Below are 27,259 nucleotides of genomic sequence, written 5' to 3' on the forward strand. Positions count from 1 at the left end.
TTCCAGATGGGTGGAGGTGAGGTCAGAGACTGGTTTGTTTACTGTTGATTCCTCAATACCTAGACGGTTTCTTGGCACAAATTGGTGCTCAATATTTGTTAAATGAATACATGGAAACAGCAGTACAGTCAGTACTGATTGTACCTCATTGTCATATAGAATTTTGAGGGAAGCAGACACTGAATGAGTATCTCATTTTTGTGAATGCAGCTTCTGACTGACTTACAAATGGCATTACTGGCAAGTGTGACTGCTACTATTGGACTAACTGTCTTGTTGTACTTCATGTTGCTTTTTTTCCCTCCTCTCCTCATTAAAATTATGAATTTTACTTACTTTTCTCCCTCCCATCAAAGAGAATACTGTACTCTCCATTTTATTACTGAGTCATTATTAATTGTTCAGTTCTCTCTTCTTTTGGAAAGGCTCCTCTCCTTGGAGGAATCTCAGGCCCTCTTTAAAGTACTTTTAATTAGTTAAGGCTATCTGTATACTTCCTTTAAAAACCAAATTATTAAAATTCTTTTGAGTCCATTTTTGGTTTTTGAAATTGACCATGGCACAAATGTCAACAGAAATTATTACCCTAGGTTCTAGGAATTTCTGCTACAAACTTATTTATTCAGATGATTCAATTACATTGGCAGTTTATAAAAATTTTGCTGAGACTCAGTCCATTGGGTAGCTCTGTTCAGTCTGCCACCTACCACAGTTTCTTCCTCATTGTTTTTTGTGTTTAACGAATTATGTAATTGAAAGAATATTCTCGAAATAAGAAACATTAGTCCTTTAATTCCAGTGTACTATTGATTTACAATTTTTTTTTTTTTTTTACTATTTAGACTTTGTTTTGTCCAGTTCTAGAAATAAAGAACTTTTTAGGTTGGTGGAAATGTTCTTCCAACTGTGCTTGAAATTGTTGGGTGCGGTTTTGCTTTGTGTTACTGCTAACTCGGAGCAAGAGGACTGGGTACAGCCGCTCTTTTTCTTCTGTTCTCAGATCGTACAGACAGACTTCACCTAGTTTAGAAGCTTTCTGTTTAGGAGATAATAAGAATTGTAACTTTTCCAAAATGACACTGAAATAACATTTTATTTTCTAAGATTTCATTGCCCTTAAAAAATGAAAAAATGAAAACAATAAAGGAGGAATTCACCTTTACTAGAAAGAATTACCTTCGTTTTTTATTATATAATATACCTTTCTTCTCCACTCTCTTTGTTCATATGCATCATCTTTACAGAGTTGTTTTTGCCAGGGAGCCCCAAATATGTCATGAGATGATGAATAATTTTAACGCTCAAAGGCTTTGTAGCAGGAAAGATAAGTCCTTCGAGAGGATCAGAGAAGGTGACAGATATCAAACTCTCTTCAGACAACACTGTTCCATGGCAGGAATCCAGGAGAAAGGTCACCTATAATTCTGATTTTACTGCTCATTTTTAAGTGTAATTTTCACATTTTAGTGTTAATCATAGTTCATATTAATATTAAATATGGCTTTTTTAAATTAACAAGGCTACATATCTTACTCCTTTTCTCTTTCTTTCCTGAATGTAAGCCAATCTTATTGTAGTTTATAAACTGCAGTGTAATTTGCTAATGTAGTATCTAACACAGAGTCGTCGTATGTAGACAGTCTTTTAATAGTGTTTATGATTATACATAAAGAATGAAATATTTAGGAAGATTGTATCTGGAAAATGTAAGCTTATAGAGTAGATTGATCAGATGATAACTGATATCTAAAAAAAGTTTTATTTTATAAATGGTTAACTACATAGGTTTAATTTCCTCATTGAAAATTAAGTATTTATTAATAACACTTGATTGTAGTGCTAGAGAGCAGATAAATATAATAAAAGAGCTGAGATCCATGATCAATTAAAGCTGCATAAGGAAATAAACACAGTCAGTCATTATTTGCATATTCCACATCTGTTAAATCACCTGCTTGCTAAAATTTATTTGTAATCCTGTCAATACTTGGGGTGCTTTCGTGTTCATTCTCAGACATTCACAGACACCTGTAGAGCAGCAAAGAGTCGGAGCCACCCAATGTGCATGGGCATTCCCCGCTGAGGACTGACAAGGGGACACTCTGTCTTCTTGTGTTAGCTCTCATACTCAAAACAAGTGTCTGTCACATTCTATTTAATAGTGCCTGGTTTTGCTGTTTAAAATGGCCCCTAAGCATAGGGCTGAAGTGCTGTCTAGTGTTTCTAAGCTCAGAAAGGCTGCGATGTGCCTTATGGAGAAGATACGATAGAACGCATGTATTAGATAAGCTTTGTAGAGAAGCTGCTTTCAGGCATGAGTTATAGTGCTGTTGGCTGTGGGTTCAATGTTAGTAAGTCAGTAATATGTATTTAATAAGATGTCTTTAAATGGAAACATGCATAAAGAAAGGTCATATATTCGCTGACCAAAATGTGACTAGAAGCTTGCAGGAAGCTAAGCCTGTATTTCCCATAGGAACAGTGGTTCAGTGTTTGTTAACTCAATGTTTGTGGCAACTTTGTAAAACATAACTACCGCAAACAATGAGAACTGACCACACTAAGCAATCTAAAATTTGTTGTAGTGAAAAATTGTGGAAAACTGATTTGAAATGAAAGGATCACTTTTAACGGAATGCATTTCTACACAGAATTAACTGCATAGTTATTTGAAAGGTATTGATATATTTCTCTACTTCCTTTAGTTTCAAAGAGAGCATCCTTTGGCAATTAATGATTTAAGAGAAATAAGGAAAAGTTTCCAGGTGATAATTTGCTGCCTTATTCATAGGTAGCAATAAACCTATTATTTAAAAACTTTTTTTTTTACAAATCCCCACAAAAAAAGCTTAACTCTTCATTTGTATAATCAGTGTTATAAGTATTTCTTTTTTTTTTTTTTTTTGTGGTACATGGGCCTCTCACTGTTGTGGCCTCTCCCGTTGCGGAGCACAGGCTCTGCACACGCAGGCTCAGCGGCCATGGCTCACCGGCCCAGCCGCTCTGCGGCATGTGGGATCCTCCCAGACCGGGGCATGAACCCGTGTCCCCCGCATCGGCAGGCAGACTCTCAACCACTGCGCCACCAGGGAAGCCCTATAAGTATTTCTTTAAAGTTAGATGCTAGTAGATTGTTCTAGCTGAAGGAAACAGCTAAGACCCATCTAACTCCAGCCTCCTAATTTGCATATGAAGAATGGAGGTCCACATCCATTCTGTACTTTGCCAAGATTGGAGAGAAAGCTGTTTAATAGTTGGTCCTGGGCTAAAGCTTCCTGTTTCAGTCAGGTACTTTTCTTCCTCTGACTATCCACCTGCTGAAACTCTATTGTCATGCATCCTACTGTAACTGCCTAGTGCCAACCACAAGTATTAGAGAATGTATTTCATACAATATTATGCAAATTAATTTATCAAAAGTGTTTGATTCAAAATTTCAAACAACATTTCATAACATTCCTTTTACTTTAGTAATTATAGTCATTTAATTTAATGATAACAGTAATATATGACATTCATCCAGCCCTTTTATGTATCATGCCCTATTTTGAGCTTTAGATGTATACTATCTCCTTTAATTGTCACAACAAGTCAATGGAAGGATCCCCTTATTATTCCCATTTTACAACTGAGAAACTGAGACACAGAGATTAAGTGTCCAAGATCAAAGGTTAATAAGTGACAGAGCCAAGATTAGAGCCTAGACATTCTGACTTCAGAGACTTATTCTTTTTTTTTTTTTTTTTTTTTTTTTGCGGTACGCGGGCCTCTCACTGTTGTGGCCTCTCACCGTTGTGGCCTCTCCCGTTGCGGAGCACAGGCTCCGGACGCGCAGGCTCAGCGGCCATGGCTCACGGGCCCAGCCGCTCCGCGGCATGTGGGATCTTCCCGGACCGGGGCACGAACCTGTGTCCCCTGCATCGGCAGGCAGACTCTCAACCACTGCGCCACCAGGGAAGCCCCCAGAGCCTTATTCTTAAACATTATATGTAATGTTCTGATACCTAGTTTTAATGTGCTATATTCAGGTAAGCCGAGAGTAAATTTCATTTACTAAAGAATGAATTTATCCACTGCCCAATTGACTTCTCCATTTACGTGTATGTTTGGCATTTCCTGTGTACTCCCATCTCTTCAACCTCCTCCTCTTCCATCTGCACCTATTCTAATATATCAGTTACTCAGAACAAAACCCTTGATGTCCTACTTGATTCCTCTCCTTCTCTCACATCCCACAGCTAATCTATCAGCGGTTCCTGTCAGCACCTACTTTCAAAATACGTCCAGAGTCTGAACACATCTGCACCTTCAGTGCCACTAGCCTCGTCTGAAACTCCATTGTCTTTCACTTGGCTTTTTATATTAGTTTCTCTATGTTTCTGCCTTTGCTTCCTTACAGTGTTTTGACACGTCACCCACTCCTCACAACCCTGCAGTGAACTCCCATGTAGCTCAGAGGAAAAGCCAAAGCCCTTTACCATACCCTCCTCTAAAGCCCCATATACCGCCCACCTCACGCCCCCACACACTCACATTCATACTCACACCTCTGACTTCATCTCTTGCTACCGTCTCCCTTGTTCCCTCCACTCCAGGCACAGTTTCTCAAACATACCAAGTATAGTCTTCCCTTAGGGTCTTGTATTCCCTCTGTCTTCCATCTGATTTTACCTGAGCCATCCCCATGGCTTGCTCTGTTTATTTCCTCTGGCCTCCCCTCAAGATTCACCTTATCTGTGAAACTTTTTCCAAATACCCTCCCTCTCCCTTTCCTGGTACTCACTTCCCCCTAACTCGGCTTTATTGTTTTTCAGAGCACTTACCACTCTCTTACATATACATTTGCCTATTTGATTGACGTTCGTCTGTCTTCCCACATTTGAACATTAGCTTTGTGAGGTCAGGCACATTTTGTTTCCTGCTTCATTCTTAGTACCTGCAATACTTTGCACAGAGTAAGAACACAATAAATATTTACTCAAAGAACAAATGAATTCATTACTAACAACTACTTATTGAGTGCTTGCTCCATGCCTTCAACATTCCATGGTTAAAGAAGGCATATATAAATAACTAGAAGAGAAGTCACATCTGGCTGCAACTCCTGTGTCTGCTCCATTGATCGCCAGACATCTGCTCGAGTAGGCAGGTGGTCACTTCCTCATTATTCCGTGTGCCTGGTCGGAGATAAGAGAGATTTTGCTTCTATCAAGGACATAGAAAAAACTTTGGGACAAGGCAGGATTTGTTAAATATTATTATAGCTAAGAGGGTGTTAAGTTTTTTGTTGGAAGTTGAAAGTCAGCTTTCCTGGCAAATGTTAGTACGCCTGCGTCTTGATTATGGGTCACCACATGTCCAATGTTTGAGTTTATGCTTATTTTGTAATTACAGATATGTGGATATATCGTTCTCCGAGAAATGGCTTAGGAGACTGACTTAGCCTAAACCAACTCACTGATATACTGATACCATAATCCATTCATTCCTTTAGTAAGCATTTACCCAGTTTCTTCTATATGCCAGAATATGCTAGTCACAGTGAGTACAGAGAGCAGAAACACAGCACCAGGTTTCAAGGAGCTCACCACCTCGTGGGGCAACACCTTGTTGACTGCTCAGTGTGTTGTTTCATTTGTGTGAGAGTTCACATTAGAAAGCACAGGAAGAACAGAACGTTGCTAAATATATATAAAGGCAGGGCAAAATGACATGGCTGACTTTTCTTTTAAGTAAGTAAGAATGTTCATTTTAACTGATTCAGGCACTTAGGGACAACAACAATTCTTATTCTCCATTTCTCTCTTTTTTACCAATTTGCAAGAATATCATTATCTTATACCAAACATATTACAAGGTGATTGAAAAGATTCCGCTTTGTTTTGTTTTGCATCAGTTACATTCAAGCCATGTTTCCATTGTACACCCTGGCTCTGTATGGAAGTTTGATATAATTTCTGGTTTTCTATTCCTGATTATGTATCAGCTCTTAAGATGTGTTACTTCCAAAATGATGAAACTTACTCAAGACTGATTAAGTTTCAGATCTTTATTTCAATGGGTAATTTTTACTTTGTCTTTCCCTTAAATTTACCTGAAGTGAGGCTTAAAGGACTACAGAAAATAAAGGAAGGGGAGTCCATGTCAGGTCCACAGACCATGAGCATCTGGCATTTGAGCTTAAAGGGTAGATAGGGTTTCCATAGTAGAGGCTGGAGTAGGTAACATTCCATGAAAGGGAGCTCTAGGGTCTCAAAGGTCAAATAGGGTCAGTTTCTTAGGGAACTTCCCCCTTAGGGGGAGGTTAGGGAACAGTAGGGAACTTAGGGAACAATAAGAAGTCCTGCTTGTCTGGAGGATAAAGCACAAACAACAGGTTATCAGTTAGTTACCTCTGAACAAAAGAAGGCCTGGAAATCCTGGCTCATGTGTTGTTATAGTTAATAACAATGAGAAGCTCACTGAAGGTGAGTGAAAGCAATAGGACTGAAGAACAAAAGATTGAAAACAATCCAAATGTCCTTCCTTAGGGGACTGGGTAAATAGATTGTGGTATATCCATATAATGTGGTACTATATATCAATTAAAGCATTATATGTCTATCTAAAGTATCAGAGGTTTACTTAATCAGTGAGGGAACTAGCAGTATGCCAAAGCTAATTCAGAAACACAGATGAGTAACAGAAGTATACATAGTCATGGAAAGAAAGAATTCTGGAATGAGATTGCTACAGTACTGAGTATTGCTCTGCAGGCAATAAAACTATAACCTTTGCAAATCCATTTACGTCACTGTATCACAACACTCATTAGCATTCCTATCAGGTAAGACTCATTCATACTGTCATCCATTTTGTACAAGTGAAATACCCTAACCCACAGGGTGGCAAACTTTTTCTGTACAGTAGTAGATATTTTAGGCTTTGTGGGCCATGTGAGTTCTCTATCCAATATCATATGGTTTTTGTTTTGTTTTTACAGTCACTTAAAAATATAAAAACCATTTTTAGCTCATGGGCTGTACAAAAACAGGCTGCTGTCCTGATTTGGCCAATGGGTCAGAGTTGACAGACTCTTTTGATTAGGGCCTAAAAAAAATAAATAATAAATCAGAACAAAGATACTATCCTAGAGAATTAGAAAATCCTTAGGTGGGCCAGTTAGAAAATGTCCTGTTATTATATTCAAGGGACATGTATTTGTCCTTTTGTCTATTTGGAGTATATATATATATTCTTTTTTTTTTTTTTAGCATCTTTATTGGAGTATAATTGCTTTACAATGGTGTGTTAGTTTCTTCTTTATAACAAAGTGAATCATCTATACATATACATATATCCCCATATCCCCTCCCTCTTGTGTCTCCCTCCCACCCTCCCTATCCCACCCCTCTAGGTGGTCACAGAGCACCGAGCTGATCTCCCTGTGCTATGCAGCTGCTTCCCACTAGCTATCTATTTTACATTTGGTAGTATATATAAGTCCATGACACTCTCACTTCGTCCCACATTACCCTTCCCTCTCCCCATGTCCTCAAGTCCATTCTCTACATCTGCATCTCTATTCCTGTCCTGCCCCTAGGTTCTTCATAACCATTTTTTTTTATGTGTTAGCATATGGTATTTGTTTTTCTCTTTCTGACTTACTTCAGTCTGTATGACAGACTCTAGGTCCATCCACCTCACTACAAATAACTCAATTTTGTTGCTCTTTATGACTGAGTAATATTCCATTGTATATATGTGCCACATCTTCTTTATGCATTCATCTGTCAATGGACACTTATGTTGCTTCCATGTCCTGGCTATTGTAAATAGAGCTGCAATGAACATTGTGGTACATGACTCTTTTTGAATTATGGTTTTCTCAGGTTGGAGTATATATGTATTCTTAACAGAGGTGTCTGATGCTATGAAAGTATTTCCTAGGGGCATATGACTGTAGTCATCTGAGGGAATCTGTTCAGCAGGAAAGACGATGTTAGTCAAACGATCACACAAAGACATCATTGCGAGTGTGACCAGTTCTATGAAGGAGAGATGGGCAGTGCTATGAGAGCTTATTTGGGAGCCAGAGGGGGCTTCCCTGATGAGGTGATGCTGAAAATACTGGGTTGGTCAAAAAGTTTGTTTGTATGGAAAAACACGAATGAACTTTTTGGCCAACCCAATACATTCTGAAGGATAGATGAGGGTTAACCTGGAGAGGAGGAAAGAGGATGCCAAGCAACAGTATTAACAATGGCTTGTTATGGGAGGGAACTAGTACCAAGTCTCAAAGAGGACCTCTGTTGCTAGAGGCAAAGAGGGAGGGAAGTTGAAGAGGGAGAGAGCTTTCTGGGTGGGTGGCCAGGCTAACCTGTTTTCCAGGGCCGTCCTGGTTTACTGGTGTAACCATTAATCACCCTCTTTCACTCTCACAGTGTCCCAGTTTGGGTGATAAATTATATGATACGTGGGTCATGTCAAGGAGTTTGCTCCTTAATATCAAATCAATAGGAAGCCATTGAAGAATTTTAAGCTGGGCAAGGGTGATATAATCAGATTTGCAATTTGAAATGATGGCTACCTTGTGGCTATGGATTTGGTAAGTCACAGGGGATGTTAATGTTTACTAGGAAATGTATCTTTTAGGTTGAATGACTTGTTAAATTTTCTCAATAGCAAGCCAATTCAGGAAAAAAGAAAAATCAGGGAAATACGTTTGATGAAATCAGTTGGTCAGTGGGTAACGACTGCTGATTTAGTAGCCCCATATAGATGAAGACATTTTATAGTGCATTTAGTTAGAGCCAATGGCCTGTTTAGATGTGTTTGCCACATAGTAACATGTTCATATGCTCCCATAGCTGTGGTTAGTGAGATGACCATAAAATGTAACTATTGCGATATGCTTTAGCTGGGACTCTGATCATCTAGAATTAAGAGTCACAAAATTAGCAAGATGATTTTGTCCCAAAGTCTGAAAACTGTATGAGGGCCAGATCACCACTGACCTGTTGACAGTTATATCCCCAGCATGTAGCACTCAGGAAAATCAGCTGAATAACCGAAGAAATGAACTACTCCCCTCTACCAAGAACTTTGTTTCCTGAAAATCTTAGGTAGAACATTCGTAAAGCTCCTTAAACATGTATACCATTGGCTTAGAGTCTCTGACTGAAGACTTCGGTCAAGATTATAGAGGTAAAAATATTTACCAATAAATCTGAAATGTATTTAAAGAATATATTAATATTTTTTGTTCAGGATGAAAGGTCAGTTTGACATAATATTTTGCTTAGGAGTAGAGATGGCAGAATCAGTTTCCATCAAAAAAAAATAAAATGAATTAATGCCATGTAGTTTTCACTGAGAGCAAATTTAAAGATGTATCTTCTTCATTCATTTTTTCCAGCATTCCTATCTGGAAAACAAGAACCAGGAAGAAAACTTAATTAAAACTGAGCAAGAAGATATTAAAATTGTTATGATATGAAAGAATCAAATCAGATTAACTATTGTCCTGTAAGGAATTTAGGTGCTATAAATACAGGACATATGCATAAATATTTTAAATAGGATTTAGAACCCTCTAGGAGTATGATAGTAATAAAATGACAGAAACTCATACTGCTTAAATTTGGTCTTCAAAATTAATGTATTTAGGGCTTCCCTGGTGGCGCAGTGGTTGAGAGTCCGCCTGCCGATGCAGGGGACACGGGTTCGTGCCCCGGTCTGGGAAGATCCCACATGTCGCAGAGCAGCTGGGTCCGTGAGCCATGGCTGCTGGGCCTGCGCGTCCGGAGCCTGTGCTCCGCAGTGGGAGAGGCCACAACAGTGAGAGACCCACGTACTGCAAAAAAAAAAAAAAAAAAAAAAAAAAAAAAAAAAAAAAAAAAATTAATGTATTTAAAAATGTCTCTTCTAAAAAAGAAAACTAAATGTGAAAATCTATCAAAGAGAAAATCTTCAACAGTTTGATTAACTACTGGGTTAATATCTAAACTGTGAGAAAATTGCCAACTTTTAGCACCTGTTATTAGCTTTCCCTTTCCCGTTATTTATAAAATAACAAATCTTATGTCATAATCTCTGCAGAGTGCCCTCTGTTCTCCCAGTGGTCTCTGAATGTTCATTTCTTCTTGTGCTAACTGCAGTCTGGCTTTCTCTTGAGTGTGCTATAGCACTGGACAGTGCTGGCTGTTTTCTCTGTCCTCCACATAACCCTGAACCTGGTGGTGCACAGGTGTTTTCTTGTTCTTCACTACTTTTACATAACCACTGTTAATACCTCCTCCCTCAGTGCCCCACACCTCCATCTTTCCACCACCCCATCTTTGAACACATTTTCTCAGATTACAGCATCCTATACTACTCAGGGCCACAGTTTCCCACCGTTGTCTTGGTACACCTACTCATTTATTGTGTTATATAAGAGCTGACTTACTATGTTCTCTCCTTCCCCACTTCTAACCATCACTGTCGATGGCTTTAATTAGTCATGTAGATTGTCTGTGTCACATCCTGGCCTCTCACAAGCTCTCTTCTTTCTTTCAACAATTTTTTCTTCTACTCCAGGGGTCAGCAGACTTTTTCTGTAAAGGGCCAAATAGTAAATATTTTCATTTTCATGGCAGTAGGGTCTTTGTTGCAGCTACTAAACACTGCAGTGCTAGCTTGAAAGTGCCATCGTTAATATATCAACAAACTGACATGGCTGTGTTCCAGTAAAACTTTTATTTACAAAAAGAGGTGAAAAGCTGAGCAGGGACTTGAAAGAGATGAGGCAGTGAACCATAGCTGGGGAAAAAGAGTTCCAGGCAGAGGAGACAGCAAGTGCAAAGACTGAGGCAGCAGTTTGCCCCCAGTTCTTTCTCTAAAAGCAGCAAAGAGGCCAGTGTGGATGGAATGCAGTGAGTCAGGGGAAGAGTGGTTGTAGGAGACGCCAGGCAGATAAATGGTGGGGACGGAGATGGACTTTGTGGGACCTCGTAGGCCATGAATAGGATTTTGGCTTTTACTCAGAGGCAGTTGGAGAGCCATTGGAGGGCTCTGAGCAAAAGGGCAATAATCAGATTTTAGTCTTAACAGGATTATTCTGGCCGCTGTGGTAAAAGGAGAATGAGGGGCAGGGTAGAAACCTAGAAAAATTTTTTTCCTTATGTATTTTGAAGGACTTGCTATCAGATTGGACTTTCTGCATCAGAGAAAAGAGTCAAAATTACACTGAGGTTTTTTATCCTGACCGACTGGAAAGATATGAAAGACACTGGGTAGAGCAGGATTTAGGGAGAAGACTGAGTTCTTTGGGCTTGTTTGCTTTGAGATGTCTATGAGGCAAGCAAATGCACCAGATGTTTGAGATGTCTGGCACTCATTATAACTTCCTTGATTTCATGAAAAACGGGCAATTATTCTTTACTTTAAAAGAAGAATCATTGACCTAGGTGAACTAACTGTTCTATTGAGGGCTTAACCAAAGTCATATTACCAGGTACCTTGTGCTTACTGGCACTGACTAATATACCAGTGCCTGTAGCTATATATATTAATATCCTTTATTATTCCAGTGATATCCAACTCATGAATAAGTTCATAAATAACTTTTATGTTTTTCCTCGATTTTGAGCCTAAGATTAGAGTATGTTCTTTTTCATGTACTTCATGTTTGTGTATATTATCCAGAGGAAATAGAGTGATATCTTTAAGTACTTCCAGTATAAAAATAGTTATTGAAAAATATTGAGAAAACATAATACGAATACAGTTTTACATTGCATTTTTAAAACATTTTAGTAGAATTTTAAACTCACTTATTTCCTGCTTATGGAGTGAATCAAGTTTGGAAAAATACTTTATGCAAGAAATGAATTTTCAGAAAGGGGTTTGAAAGATGAGAGCATTTGGACTGGTGTATCTCTAGGGAAAATGCAGTTGCAAGTGTTAAGATAATATGGTAGTAAGTTGCAAAGAGAAGATGATCTAATAAGTTTTCTATTTATTCTGTTCTCCAGGGCTGTTGTCAGAAAAGCAACACATCTGCCCAGTACATTTTTGAAAAGAACTTATTTTTAATTTGTCAAGATAAACATTTTAAGTTTTCTCTCTAGTTGTTTGTTAAAGACAGATCCAAAATAAAATGAAGTATGTTTTAAATATAAATGTGTTGGAATGTTGAAGAAGGAAAAGTCTTAAATGTAGGGGATTATATTCAACCTTGTATTGGTAATGAATGTATTGTTTATTTCCCATACTTTTTATTAGCTATAATCATCCAGAAATAGAGAAATGTAGAAACTTAGAGTTGGAAAGGATCTTATAGGATCCTTTTATAGAATCATGGGACCCAGTGCTTATCAAGCATTTTTCTGTGATCTGTAGTTTTTTTTTTTTTTTAAAGTGTGCTATATATATGTATAAAACTCAAACAAAAGTTTCCCAAAGCTTTAGTGGTTACCTGAAATGTGAAATGCACTTCAGTATATTTTATTCTTATTTTCAATACTGCCTTGATTTGCACTTAAAAAAAAAATCCTTATCTGGTCCATTCTTTGGCATGATACAGACTCCTTCTGTGTGATAGTCCTAGTTTATCATAAATAACATAGCTTTTGATTAATCTTAAAATATAGTTAAATACTGTACTACTTTAATCATTTAATGTGTTGGTTTCTTGCTGGTTAAATATGGAGCCACCGGAGCAGCCTGGTGGGCAATTATCAGCAATAGGGCTTTTCTTTTTGACCCAGATTATAGGAGGCAGAGTGGTAAAATGGTACTGGATTCGACAGTGGGTATTATAGTGGTGCTATTCAGGTAAGAGCAGAGGAATTACAAATGGCCATTTTTTGTCTACTTCACCAGACACTCTTACACATTTAATACATAGTATATAGGTGTGTGCATTTTGTATAAACTCAACAGAAGGACGGTATTAGCTCAAAGCTCTGTTAGGTCCTTATAATTAAAGTACAGTGTGAAAGTGCACCATCTAGAGATTCTTTAATATGCAAGTCATCTGATGACAATTGCTTCTCTTCCTTTCTTCATATTCCTATTGTTTAAGGATATCCATGAGTAATCTCTGATTAGCTTTATATAAGTATTAGAAGATGGAATAGCAGAAAGATATGGCAAGAAGAGAGAAAAATGAAGAAAGTTGGAATCACTTATTCAAATATATAAAATAAATGATATTGATACAGAATTGAAAGAGGAAAACTTTTTTAAATAAAGGAAACTTGAAATGATTACTAACTTTTCCAAGGAGTGAAAATGTGCAAAAAGGTAATCTCAAATGATTTTTCAAAGAAAACAAAGACTATTTCTAGATATTACTTGGTTTAGTAATAAGTCTGTCATTTCCTGTCACATATATAATTTTATTAAAAATGAGCAGGAAAGGCTATTAAAAGAACTATCCATTTACTTGTCTATTTCATTAAACATCTCTGAAATTCTATATTTAGTCATTTATGACTTTCATGCAAAAGAATGGATTGTTCTCTCATGTTCTTTTGGTGTCATGTGATCAGTGTCAAACTATATGGTGGCCATATAGTTTGCAGTTATTAGTCATTTCTCCTCACTTTTACCATCTTCCCAGATTGTAATTCTCCCAAGTAATAGATATTTTGACCAGCCAGAAGCTCCTTTGAATAACATGAGCTTGTAAATAGATCTGGACTGTTAGAAGACATTGTGATTTCTTCTAGTCAGCCCTGTTACTAACCTGGTACTGTAGATATTGAAGCTAATCTAAACTGGATTTAGGATTAGCTTCAGGAAATGAGGTGATAATTTGAGAATAAGGATGGAGATCATGGTCAACGGAGTTGATATGCTTTGACTTTCATGATTGATCTTGTGTTCCAGTGGCTTTTTTGGTATATTTTTAAAATAGTTTTAAAATGGGTGGCATTCCCCACTGAATTTTCATGTAATAATTATGTTTGCTTTTTTCAGAAAGTTCTTAACTTTAATAACTTTTTCATATTAGCAATGAATTGCTTTTAAATATAATTTAATGTTAATATTAAGTTTACAAAGATTTTCCTGTCACTTCAGAAAAAATATTTGAAATTTTATTGAAACAATTTTTTGATTTCTGGTACTAAAGTTATTTTCATTTTTGAGTAGTGGATAGTGGCTCATTTGGTATTTATTAATGGGTCATATCGCTCAGTATATTGTCAAAATATGTATCTCTTATGCAACTTTAGAAATTTATGTGTTCAAATATCTAAAATTAGAACAAACTGTAGTTTCTGTGTCTGATCAGTTTGCCTTAGACAGCTAAGTCAAATTTCTAAACTTTTTATGCCCAAATTTTAAAAGTTTCTTGTTAAGACAAGTTAAGAAAATCAAAATATAAATGCTATAATACTACCGACTTTGACAATAACAACAAAAGAAATATCTATATATCTTTATCTGCTTATCTTAATACTTAATTTAAAATAAAATAAACTATATATGCATGGCTTCATATTTCAAAGAAATAGAGTGCATATATTTTTCAAACACACAACCTAAATTAGTTTTTTTTTTTTTTTTTTTGCGGTACACGGGCCTCTCACTGTTGTGGCCTCTCCTGTTGCGGAGCACAGGCTCCGGACGCGCAGGCTCAGCGGCCATGGCTCACGGGCCCAGCCGCTCCGCAGCATGTGGGATCCCTCCTGGACCGGGGCACGAACCTGTGTCCCCTGCATCGGCAGGCGGACTCCCAACCACTGCGCCACCAGGGAAGCCCCTAAATTAGTATTTTTATACCGGGGAGATTTTTTAAATGGTGTTGCTTTATTAAATGTATTACTCATGTTATAAGAAATAGAGGTTAAGGAAAACAGAGCATCTATACAGGTTTACCTTCAGTTTTCTAGAAATGTTAGTTTTATTTTGAGTTTGGTTTTCAGTGCTTCTTTGTTTGCTATCTGAAAAGTTTTCTCCCCAGAAATGACCAGGTTTGTCACAAAAGAGCCAGGAGTAATGGTTGAGGTGAAATTTCTCTCTAGAGTGTTGCCATTTGATTGTTATAATGTCTGAAACTAGTAAAATATATATATATATATATTTTAAGTTAACAAATGAACTCAACTTTGGCATCCCTCTTTTGCGAAGGCTTGACACATTGCATGGCCTAACTTGGCTAATGCTTGCTCTAGCTGTGAAATATAATTAACTGCTGATGAGAATATAAAAAGTATCTGACTTAAAAGCTGCCATATTCGCATCCCAGTATGTGAATCAAACCCAACTACCTCAATCCTTGCAACATAGCCAACTAAAAATGCAAAATCTACCTCATTTCTAACCAGGAGTATTGCTTAGAGCTGAGAACCAGTGATTAGAGGATGCAATACAATCTGTTCTGTATGAATTACTCTGTTAGTATTATGATAACACTGGCAGCATTGCCCTACTGTGTTTAGTTTTAGGGATTTATACTAACTCTGTCATTCAAGAGAGAGAGGAAAAGGATTAGGCCTTGGGTCAGCTAAACTTTGGAAGTATTTTAGCCTCAGAAGCACCTTTTTCCCCATTATAAATCTCATACTTAATGTCTCAGAATTTAAATGTTTATCCTAGATAACTGTTACACTGTTTAGATTTATGAAAATGTATACGTATTTATCCCAAGTAAAGATGATGCTAGTTTTTTTCCACTGTATCATAACAAAATTTATTCAGAATTAATCTTACCTGGTCAAATGGCTGGTTAGAAATAGTGGACATTATTTTAGAATGGTGTGATGCAAAAGGATTGAACTTGGTCAGGCGGTTTTTATCTTTAACCATTATCATGTACTTGCTGACAAAATGCTGTTGTGAAACTGGTTTTGACCCCAAACAATGTATGTGTTTGATTATCAGGCTTGAGCAACTCTTGACTTGTTCAAAAAATAACTTACTTCCAAATGATGATTAATTTCAAGTATTAATAAGGTAGTGGTAGTCAGACTAAGAAAACTTTATTCCAGATATAACCAGAAATTAGTACTCCTTCTCCACTTGTACCTGAAATATCCACCTCTGTTTAGCTCTATAACTCTGATCTGAAAACCTGAGATCTCATCTCCAATTGAAGATTTTACCTTGAGACAATGTGAGAAAAAAGTGGTCACTTCCTCCAGCTCACGTTGTGATTTTTGCTTTTCATTTTAACTTTGATAGCATGGAAATCCACCTTATTTTCACAGAGTAACTGTCTGAGTTCTTCAAGTAGCCATACCATTATCTGAACTCATTTAAACACAGGTTGTGTTACAGCTGCTCAATGAGATATTTGTGAGTCTGTGTCATATAAGAAAGCCAGTGAGTTATCACCCATGATCTGGCTTTCCTTACTGTGCTGAATGACTGAGCAGAAGACTCATCATTGAGCTAAACTTTTGATTTTCTTTGGTGGCATAAGTTTAAGCAAAGGTAGCAGGCAAGTTAAACACATGACTGCAGTGTAAGCACACAGCAGTCTCCCTCTCATCTTTAGTGTCACTCTGAATTTATGGATGAAGCATGTGATCTCTGATACTGGCAAATTGAAGAATACCCTTCACACAATTAAAGTTACAGGAGAATTGTTTGCATAGCAATCATTTTGTTTCAGACATATATAAGTATACTGAGCTTTGATGAAAATGTTTGTCTAAAAAGTGGGAAGAATGCCTAGCACCTGGTATAGTAAATGCTCAAAACCAATTTTATGAAAGACTGTCTACTATTTGCCAAGTCTCTGTGAGGGATGCAAAGACTTAGGAAATATGGTTCCTGTTTGATAGTGTTGATGAGAAAGAAACTCTGTGTCCTGAAGAAAGGACAGGTATTAGAGTTTGTTAATAAGAGTAAAATAGGCTGCATCCATAATTCAAAGGTGACACTATGAGAAACAAATGAGATAAGGAAAGGGATGCTGCAGCGTTTACATTCCGCGTGCTCTAGAGACAAATAGAGGAGCTCAGACTGAGCTGCAGTGGCCACACTCCCAGACGCCTGCATCATGGGCCCCCTTCTCATGTTCATGGTAACAGAAAACTTACATTTTACAAATGATAATCCATAATTATAGGTGAAGCAAAAGCCTCTCTTTCTCTACTTAGGAGAAATTTCTGGAGAGGAATTCAGAAAAGATTTTAATAGTGAGCCAAGGATGACATCTGAAGGGGATGGAATTGGATTGTAAAGAATGGACATTCTATTATGTCTGTGACCTTGGGAATGTCATGGGTACTACAAACTCCCTTTGTGGATTATAGTAGCTTGTGTGACCATCTAAGTGTTCTTTTGAATCCACATTTTCCATATTGATGGTCATCACTGCATGGGGAAAGTACTAAGGACTGGTCATAGTAGAAATCATGATCCTTTTTTGGTGACTTTTCAAAAGCATTTGTGTCCTATGAGTTTGTTGCTTTTCTTGGCCTCCGTTGCTCCCAGTGAAGGCCAAGGCCCCGTAAGTGATTGGATACTTAGGAAGTTTACCATCTAAGGGAGTCAGGGGGCTTAGGCAAAAATAAATAGCAGGAAAAAAAAGTAAGTGAGTTTTACACGTGTGGTTATTTTGCAGTAAACAGTGAGTACTTTAAATTCAGAAGAGAGAAACTTTGGTTTTGGTTAGTTATCACTGAACGTTTAGCTCACTGGAAAATCTAAAGTAGTGTTCATATGCTTAATACTGAATCTATTAAAGTAGATTATTTTATTAAAAGTTCTAGCTGTGGGCTTCCCAGGTGGCGCAGTGGTTGAGAGTCCGCCTGCCGACGCAGGGGACGTGGGTTCGTGCCCCGGTCCGGGAAGATCCCACATGCCGCGGAGCGGCTGGGCCCGTGAGCCATGGCCGCTGAGCCTGCACGTCCGGAGCCTGTGCTCCGCAACGGGAGAGGCCACAGCAGTGAGGGGCCCGCGTACCGCAAAAAAAAAAAAAAAGTTCTAGCCGTACGTTTTTGGCCGATGATTTGGTAAATAGATTTTGGTGACTTTCTCTTAGAGATAGCATAATAAAAACTGTTTCGGCTGGCTGGAGAGTGCTATACAGAAGTTTCCCAGATAAAAGGGAGAGGAAGAGGCATGGAGTCCATTTACTAGACTCTTAAGACCTGGACTAGGATATTAGCAAAGGGAATGACAAGGAAGAGACTCTCAGTGGAAGAATTGCTGGAGCCTGGTAACTTTGGACATATGGAGATAAAGCAATTATTGACTTTTATTTAGTTTTCACGTGGCAATATGCGAATTATTTTACTTGTATTGTTTTATTTAATATTCTCAACCGTTTTATAAAATATAAGAACTGTTATCATTACAAGTTAATTAATTTGCTTAAGATCACACGGTTAATCATTATCAGAACCAGAACTTAAACCTTGGGTCTGTCTGAACCGAAGCCTTGCCATAAAGGATGCTGACTCATCAGAAACTAAAATAGTGTTGCTAACATTTTAATTTAGGAGACAGATGCCTATTAAAAGTCTTGGCTCAGTGTTGATTGTTGGCATACATATAACACAGACTTTCTTCTCTTTTTCCTTTTTTCTTTTGTTTTAGTGCGACTTCACGACAGCATATCGGAAGAGGGCTTCCATTACTTGGTGTTTGATTTGTAAGTACAACATACTTTGTGTTTGTTTATTTTTGCTGTCTATTTGAAGATCTTGAATTAAGGATGATTTTTCTCCAAGTTACAGTCCAAATGAATGACCCTATAATATTTTTAAATGTTCTTCAAATTACGTTCAACTCTAATTCTTTTGAAATGAGGTGAATGCTCAGCAGTGTTTATTTAAAATTTAAGTTGATCTTCATAAGGGAAACAGTTATGAGTCTGTTTCCTTTGGGATTGTTCATTGTGATATCATAAGTAGTTCTCATTTTACCTTGGGGTACAAAGATGGCTGATTATACATAAGCATAATTTTCCATTGAATTGTTTTGAAGTGTTTGTAACTTATTAGCTTATATAAAAAGAAGGCTCAAGGACCCTCGAGGTTGGTTAATTCAGGGGTTCAACAACATCACCAAACTCCCATCTTTTACCCCAGCTCACTGGCTTTGTTCTCACACTGGCATGGTTCAAATTATTACATGGAGACATGGTAATTTATAGTGGAAGACATTGTCTCTCTCTTTTTTTTTTTAAGAGTGAAAAATTCACCTAGTAAGCCTCCCATTTTTCATCTCATTGGCCAGGGCTAGGTCACATGCCTACCCCTCGCCAATCACTGGCAGGGAGAATGGAGTCATCAAGATTGACTTAGACTAATCAGGATTTATAAACCAAGCTTCTATCAATAAGAATGAAGGGACAACAGTGCTCTTGGGGAGCAGTCCACAGCATCCCCTCTGGCTGGATGGGGTATAGTGAGACAGGCCATACACATTGCTGCTAGGGGTTAAATAAGAATACACTTTCTGAAAATCAAATTGATACTCCATATCAAAAATGTCCATTTCATTTAACTTAGTAATTTTCCTTCTCAGAACAAAGTACAGAGAAAGTATTACCCTAAATTCAGATAAAGTTTATACTGAAAGCTGTTTATTGCATTGTCCTTTATAGTGGGAAAAAAAAGAAAACCAACTTATAAATCCAATAATGGAATCAGTTGCATAATTACAGTACATTCATATGATGGACTTCTCTGTAGTATTTAATGTGATATTTGGGGAATAGATAAGAAAAAAATTATTATTTCATGTAAAATGTGTCTAATGACAGGTTAGTACTAAGTTTGGTTAATTCAGCCCTCCAATGATGTCATTAAGAAACCAAGTTCATTCCATCTTTCTCTGTGTTCTTTGTAGTATGTGGGTTTGTCCTCACCCTCAGGTTCCCCTTAATGTTCTCAAGTTTGCTGCCTCATTTTCAGGTATCACAGTGACTTCCAAAGGCAGAAGAAAAGGAAAGATTAATCCCATTGCATATATTTTTATTTATAGGGAAAACCTTTCCCAGCAGTCCCTCAGAAGATAGCTGATAATGAATTATTGTTTAGAATTGCTTCTCATGCACATGTCTGAACCAAGTAGTAGTAAAGGGGATAGAATTACAGCAGTTGGCTTTGACCAATCATATATTCAATCTGTAGCAGGAAGGGAAGTCTTGCCTGTTGGATAGGCAACCAAACATGTCTGCCATATTGGTGTTCCACATACTTGCTAGAGAATAGACACTAAATCTCTGGATACGCACAGTCCTGCTGCACAAGGTTCTTTTCACAGTCACATTCCATTCATGGCTTGTTCATGTGGCTGTAGGTTGGCAACACTCCAAGTTGCACTAGTTCTTCTTTTCAAGTCTTTCTCAAAGCTCATATTTTCACTTTTACCGTTGTTCTTTCTTGATGTTCCAGCATTCCTTCTTTTATTATTTCCTTTCTTTAAGAATTTCCTGTAGCCATTCGTTTAGAGTATAGATGTGCTAGCAACAGATTCTATTTTCCTTTTCTGAGACTGTCTTTATTTCCTCTTCATTTGAGAAGGATATTTTTGCTAGATATAAAACTCTAGGTTAACGGTAATTTTCTTTCAGTGTTGGGCCAATTCCTTCTGGATTCTTTTGTTTTTCATAAGAAATCTTCTATCATTCTAGTTGCTTATCCCCTAAAGATAAGGTATTATTCCTCTCTGGCTGCTTTAAAAAATGTACCTTTGTCTATAGTTTTTAGAAGTTTGACTATGGTGTGTGTCTTGCCTTGAATTTCTTAGAGTTTATCTTATTTGATATTCACTTAATCTCTTGAGTATATAGATTTATGCCAAACTTAGGAGATTTTTTAGACGTTGTTTCTTTGATTGCTTTTTCAGCCTCACTTTCTCTTCTCCTTCTGGAACCCTGATGACATGAATGCTAGATCTTTTGTTATAGTCGCATAAGTCCCTGAGACTCTGTTCAATTTTTTTTTTTTTTCCCCCGGTACGTGGGCCTCTCACTGTTGTGGCCTCTCCCGTTGCGGAGCACAGGCTCCAGATGCGCAGGCCCAGCGGCCATGGCTCATGGGCCCAGCCGCTCCGCGGCATGTGGCATCTTCCCAGACCGGGGCACGAACCCATGTCCCCTGCATCGGCAGGCGGACGCTCAACCACTGCGCCACCAGGGAAGCCCCTCTGTTCAATTTTTAAAAATTTTATTTCTTTTGTTCAGATTGGGTAATTTATATTCTCTTTTCAAGTTCACTTATCCTTTCCTCAGTTGTTTTCCATTCTGCTGTTGAGCTCATCAATTGAGTTTTTAAAATTTTATTAGCTACTGTGTTTTTATCAGTTCTACCATTGACTTTTGGTTGTTTGGTGTATCCTCTATTCCTTTGTTGAGACTTCCTACTTTTTTTTCATTTAAGTGTGTTCATAATTGTTCACTGAAGCATTTTCATTATGGCTGACTAAAAAACCTGTCAGGTAATTCCAACAGCACTGTCATCTTGGTATTGGTGTCTGTTCATTGTTTTTTCTCATTCATATTGAGATTATCCTGATTCTTGATATGATGAGTGATTTTGTATTATATCCTGGACATTTTGGGTATTATGAGACTCTGAATTTAATTTAAATCATCTTTTTAACAGTCCTCCTCTGATACCACAATGACAGAGGTGAGGAGGTACCATCTTATTACTGACAGGTGGGGGTAGAAGCCCAGGTTTCCTACTCAACCCCAATTGACGCCCCTGGGAAGTACCTCTTTACTGCTGTGCAGGGCTGAGAGCACAGGGTTTTGGTTTTTTCTGTTTTTTTTCTTTATTTAGTGAGAGAAATGCCTCCACCCCATTTTTTTAGACATGTTGTGATTTCTTGATAGGTCTAATTTGTCAGATCTCCTTTACAGTATAATCAGGGGCATGGCGTTATACATTGGGATATGTCCTTCATGCTGTGATGAGTACTAGAATTAAAAAAAACACTTTTGCTAATGCTCATTACCTAAACCACCATTCAGACCTGGGTTTATTTTTTAATTTAATTTATTTATTTTTAAAATGTATTCATTTTATTTACTTTTATTGAAGCATAGTTGATTTGCAATATTATATTAGTTTTAGGTATACAGATTGTGATTCAGTATTTTTATAGATTATACTCCATTAAAAGTTATTACAAGATAATGGCTGTAATTCCCTGTGCTATACAATATATCCTGTTGCTTATCTATTTTACACGTAGTAGTTTGTAGCTCTTAATTCCAAACCCCTAATTTGCCCCTCCCCCTTCCCTCTCCACTTTGACTAATTGGGTTTAATCACAGCTCAGTCAGAGAGAAAAAATTTTTTCTCTACCTTCTTATGTTCAATGCATGAAGGCATGTGAGTTAAACTAAGAAAAGATAGTGATTAACAGGAGAAAAGGCACAACATTTTTATTAATATTTATGTGCACATGAGCTCACAGCAAAGAAGTGAAATTGGAAGAAGCAATTAGACTCAGGGTGTCAACTCCTTGTCTTAGATGGTAAGAATTGCTTAGATGGAAGCAGACACCTTTCCTCAAAGGAAAATTTATGTCCTGCTTTTAGGCAGATTAAGGGCATGGAGTGGAGAATTCTTCCTGTATTTGCTGATGCTCACTTGCCTTTAGCTCAATATAATCCTTATGCCAAAGTGGCATATTTTGGCAGGGCATATCCTGATCCCCTTCAGCTCCAAAAAGCGATTCAGTGTTAGGCCAAATATAAAAGAAAGAGGCATCCTTCTTCCCATGCCATGCCGCTTTTCCACAGTCATCAAGTTATTTATATCCGTGTTTTAAAGATTATAGATTTTTAAAGGTAAGATTTCCTTACTAAATGCAGGGAATGATAAGAATCACATTGTTTATAATAAAGTTTATTTTTAAAGTGCACCATTTTTTAAAAACTTCAGCACTTAGTGATTGGTGCAGAACATATAAAGAAAGCATTTCATTTGAAAACAAAATAAGATTTTTAATTACAGTGGATCATATCTGAAGCAATGATATTTGTTTGTGCTATTAATGTCTCTGAAACCAAAATGTAGAGTTTACGTTTGAACCATAGTAACATGAGAAATCTGCTGTTATTTTGAAATCTGTTGCAATTATTCTTCAATGTTTAAAGTTTAAGAGGAGAGTTATCAGTAATTCTCATCAAAATGCTTTTCCAGTAAGTGAGATTAATAAACTAGTTAAACACAATCCAGTAAAGCACCCAGCTTTAGACACAGTTGGAAACAATGGCTAAAAGTGTAGGTTTTCAATGACTAAAAAGAGATTATAACAAATATAAATAAATAATTCCTCTAAATTATTTAATTGTGGTGGTGGTATTCTAGGAAGAAGAAAAGTAAGTAGCTTTAGAAAAATGCACGTTTTAAACATAGTTAATTTAAGAAAAGTATGATCTTAAAGATATCAATGAAATACTCATGGAAAAATTGGAAGTCACTTTGCCAATCAGTTCCAAGATAAAATAACTACTTGAATTCCTGAAGAAGGAATGTTCTCTGTGTTTGTCCTTTTGATGCTGGTTTTGGCAATGTGGTACTTGTGCATACTTCCTGTGGAATGTGAGCTATTCAGAATCTAATGGGAAGTTCTATTTTTATAGGTGTGTTGAGTCTTCTTCTAATGGAATTCTTTCCTTTTCTAAAAAGCAAAACAGAAGGGGCCATGAGTTCTATGAAAAAAAAAAAGGTTTACTTTTGTTACTTTTAATTTATATTTTTTATTCAGGTATCTATCCACTGTTTCCAGCTACAAAGTGTTAATAGTCAATTTTGCAAATAGACTCAGGAATCAGTGGGAAAGGCCTGCATGAAAGCAAAGATATCTTCACAGCAAATATTGAACTGCCTGATTTTTTAGAATCATTTTTTGTCAAGGTCTGTGCCTAGAAGGTTTTTAAACACATCTCAGCAACTCCGAGAGGCAAGAGATGTGGATTTATCTGAAATCTAACAGAAGATAAGACAGTGAAGTAATGGAGCTAGAATTACAGTCCTCAAGGGAGAAGCCTAAAGGCAGAGCCATTGGCCTTAGGAAATAAAGCAGATCCAGTCCATTTCTAGGACTGATGGGAAAAAAGGTCTTGACAAGGGCAGTCACTTGAATATGGCATGTATATTTCAGGATCTATATGTCAGAGAAGATCTGTATTATGTGCTTGTTGGGTGAATGTACACAATGACGTATAGATATATCACACTTTAAGTAAATGTGTAAGAGAATAACACTTGGGTTGAACTTTGGTAATCTCAATAGGGAACTAAAATAGACTAGATTAAGGCTCAATGGAAAACATGCTGACCCAGAATGAAAAGATTTAAGTTTCAATCTCAAAGCTACCCAGGGCTAAACATTTAACAATATCTTTTCTCTAAGCCTTATTTTTCTCAAAGAGAATGAGGCCATGGGTCCAGATGAGAAATTTGTTAGACATCTCTCAAGTTCTTTTCTATTCTATGAAGCCAGGATGTTATTGGCATCAATTTGAGATTTCTGATAGAATTAATGGGACTCCTGGTACCATTTTTAAATACTAGAAAGTTTCTCACGACTCTAAAGTATTGGAGAAAATGCTATCATTACGTCTTTAAAAAGAACATATTTTTTTTCTCTAGCAAAGTCATACCTTGGTATGTGAAGTATTTCTTTTTTTCTTCTGTTTTAAAGTGTTTGTGTTTTTGTCTCCAAATAAATTCCATTCATCAAATATGTGATAGGCGCCTACTGAAAGCAAGAAACTTTGCCTAATGTTTTAAGGGGGAAAAAAAAGCAATGTTTCTGAGCATTTTAAAATAAATGTCCCATTTGGGTAAATTCAGAAAGCAGTACTCTGAGAGAATCTGCTGTGCTTCCTCCTTCTGCCCCATTTTATCATATTTCTACCAGCCAGAAGGCCTGCTCAAGTTGCATGTTTTGTGGTTATTGTTAGGAAAACATGTTTAGTTTTCGTTTATACAAGTTTGAAATTATAATACTAAAAATACTTTTTCAAAATACACTCCTTGGACTGGGGAGCTGACAGTTTTATTGGTAATATTAGGGCTAAAGGATAAGTCAGACACCATCCTTTTTCAAAGATTTTATAGTTTAGATAGGGGCTTAGATGCCTTCAAAATATCTGTGGTGTAGACCTAGTGTGGTAAAAGCTGTAAGAGTTACACAGGGGATTGGGAAAGTGAGGCAACCTTCCATTCAGTCAGGGATATCAGGAAACAGTGGGAAGAACTGAAGCTGAGGCAGGCATAATTATGTCCTTGGGGATATTTCTTCGTTCAGCGAATAAACACTTGGTATGTACTCACTCTGTACCAGGCGCTGCAGATAAGCAGATTGAAGGGAAGGTGAATGACCCTTTTTTTCCCTTCAAAATAACATAATGAAATGTTATGTTATGGCATTTTTTCACCTACTAGAATATTTGGTTATATAACCAACAGGTCAGCAGCATTTACATAACACAAATATAACAAGTTTCACAGTGTCTGTGAAAACATCTGGTATGTGCGCCTAGTAACTTGGTCATCTTTATGGTAATTTAGTAAAATTCTTCTATTATGCTGACGATACTCTCCTGTATTTCACAAGGTATGTATATTCCAGTGATTATTAATTCTTTTGGGAGGTGGAGGCCTAGTATGATTTTTTTCTGAATACCTTTTGCTTATTATTTACAGCAAATTTTATCTGTCTTAAAACCTACGAAGTGTAATATTTCCTTTAATTTATATCACCAAACATTGTAGTTAACAAACAGTAGTAGCAAAAATAATTTTACACTCAGATCAGAATGTGAAAGCACAGTATTGAAGACTATTTACTGTTGCAAAATAGTACTTGAGCATAAGTCTCTAGGTTAAACTCCTGTCAAGGGAAAGAAAAATAAATCAAGTGCTGTGATATTTTGCTATGTACACGGATTGGAGCAAAGAGAGAGTAGATTGGAGGTGGTGAACCCAGTTAGAAGGTGGCTGCACTAACATCCAGGTAGATGATAGTCCCTGAAGTACATAAGGTGTTGGTAGGAATAAAGTAAAAAGGTACAGTCGGCCCTCCATATCCTCAGGTTCCACACGCACGAATTCAACCAACCATAGATCAAAACTATTTGAGAAAAGAAAAATTCCAAAGTTCCGAAAAGCAAAACTTGAATTTACTGAAGCTGGCAACTATTGACCTAGCATTTGCATTGTATTAGGTGCTATAGGTAATCAAGAGATGGTTTAAAGTATAAGGGAGGATATGCGTATAAGATCATACTGTACCATTTTATATAAGGAACTTGAGCATCCTTGGATTTTAATAGCTGCTGGGGATCCCCACGGATGCTGAGGGATGACTGTATAATCTGTCTGAAAATAATTTTTAGAACAAAGTTGTCTGCGGAATTTTGCTGTTAGTTGGCAATTTACATGCAAGAAACAGTTAATCTATTTAAAATGGAGGATATTTTAAATAACAAAGAAGCCCTGGATGCTGTAAAGATACTGCATTTCTTATTTGTTTTTAAAATCAATTGCGTTTGAATCAGAACATCTTGGCTGTTGTTAAAATGAAATTTAATGTCCATTACAGTGGAAAGCTATAAATCTAGAACTGTAGAAGTTCACAGTTGGGAAAATACAGGTTTCACAAGGTTATACTAAATAATTGCAGTGTTCTATTGTTAGAGAATTAATAAAAAAATGGTAATGAATCTGTTACAAGCATATACTGCTTTATTGAATTTTGCTTTATTGTGTTTCACAGAGAGTGCATTTTTTACAAATTGAAGGTTTATGGTAACCCTCCATCCAGCAAGTTTATCAGTCCCATTTTTTCCTAACAACATTTGCTCACTCTATATGTCTGTGTCACATTTTGGTAATTCTCAAAATATTTCAAAACCCTCGACCAGCAAAAAAGATTATGTCTTGCTGAAAGCTCAGTTGATGGTTAGCATTTTTTTTAGCAATGAAGTATTTTTTTAATTAAGGTATGTACTTTTTTTTTTTTAAAGACATATTGCTATTGGACACTTAATAGACTACAGGATAGTGTAAACATAACTTCTACATGCGCTGGGAAACAAAAAATTCATGTGACTTACTTTGTTGTGATATTCATTTTATATTGGTGGTCTGGAACCGAGCCTGCTGTATCTTGGAGGTATGCCTGTGTATTTTTTAAGAAAAAGCATTTTAAATGACTATGACATCCTGTACTTTTAATAGAAAGGGATAGAGATACTCATATCCTTTTGATTCTTTTCTGAGTAGAAGGCAAAATTAACATTCAACTTTTCTCATGTATTACGGTGCTGCTCCAAGGAGGCAAAGTCAACCCTTTCACC

The 27,259-nt window shown here is 36.9% G+C and overlaps 1 protein-coding gene across 8 annotated transcripts in view; it reads left to right on the plus strand.

The window, feature by feature from the left end:
• Window positions 1-27,259, plus strand: part of CAMK2D (calcium/calmodulin dependent protein kinase II delta) — a gene marked incomplete at its 3' end in the record, with an annotated part of 279,253 nt that overhangs the window by 110,230 nt on the left and 141,764 nt on the right. For all 8 annotated transcript variants that reach the window (XM_082838403.1, XM_082838399.1, XM_082838401.1 and 5 more), the window contains exon 4: window positions 18,523-18,577. In XM_082838403.1, the coding sequence (XP_082694529.1) occupies window positions 18,523-18,577 (55 nt within the window). The remainder of the gene's footprint in view (window positions 1-18,522; window positions 18,578-27,259) is intronic.

Source organism: Leucopleurus acutus, assembly GCF_964270905.1.
Source record: "Leucopleurus acutus genome assembly, chromosome: 4".
In the NCBI taxonomy this organism is placed as follows: domain Eukaryota; kingdom Metazoa; phylum Chordata; class Mammalia; order Artiodactyla; family Delphinidae; genus Leucopleurus; species Leucopleurus acutus.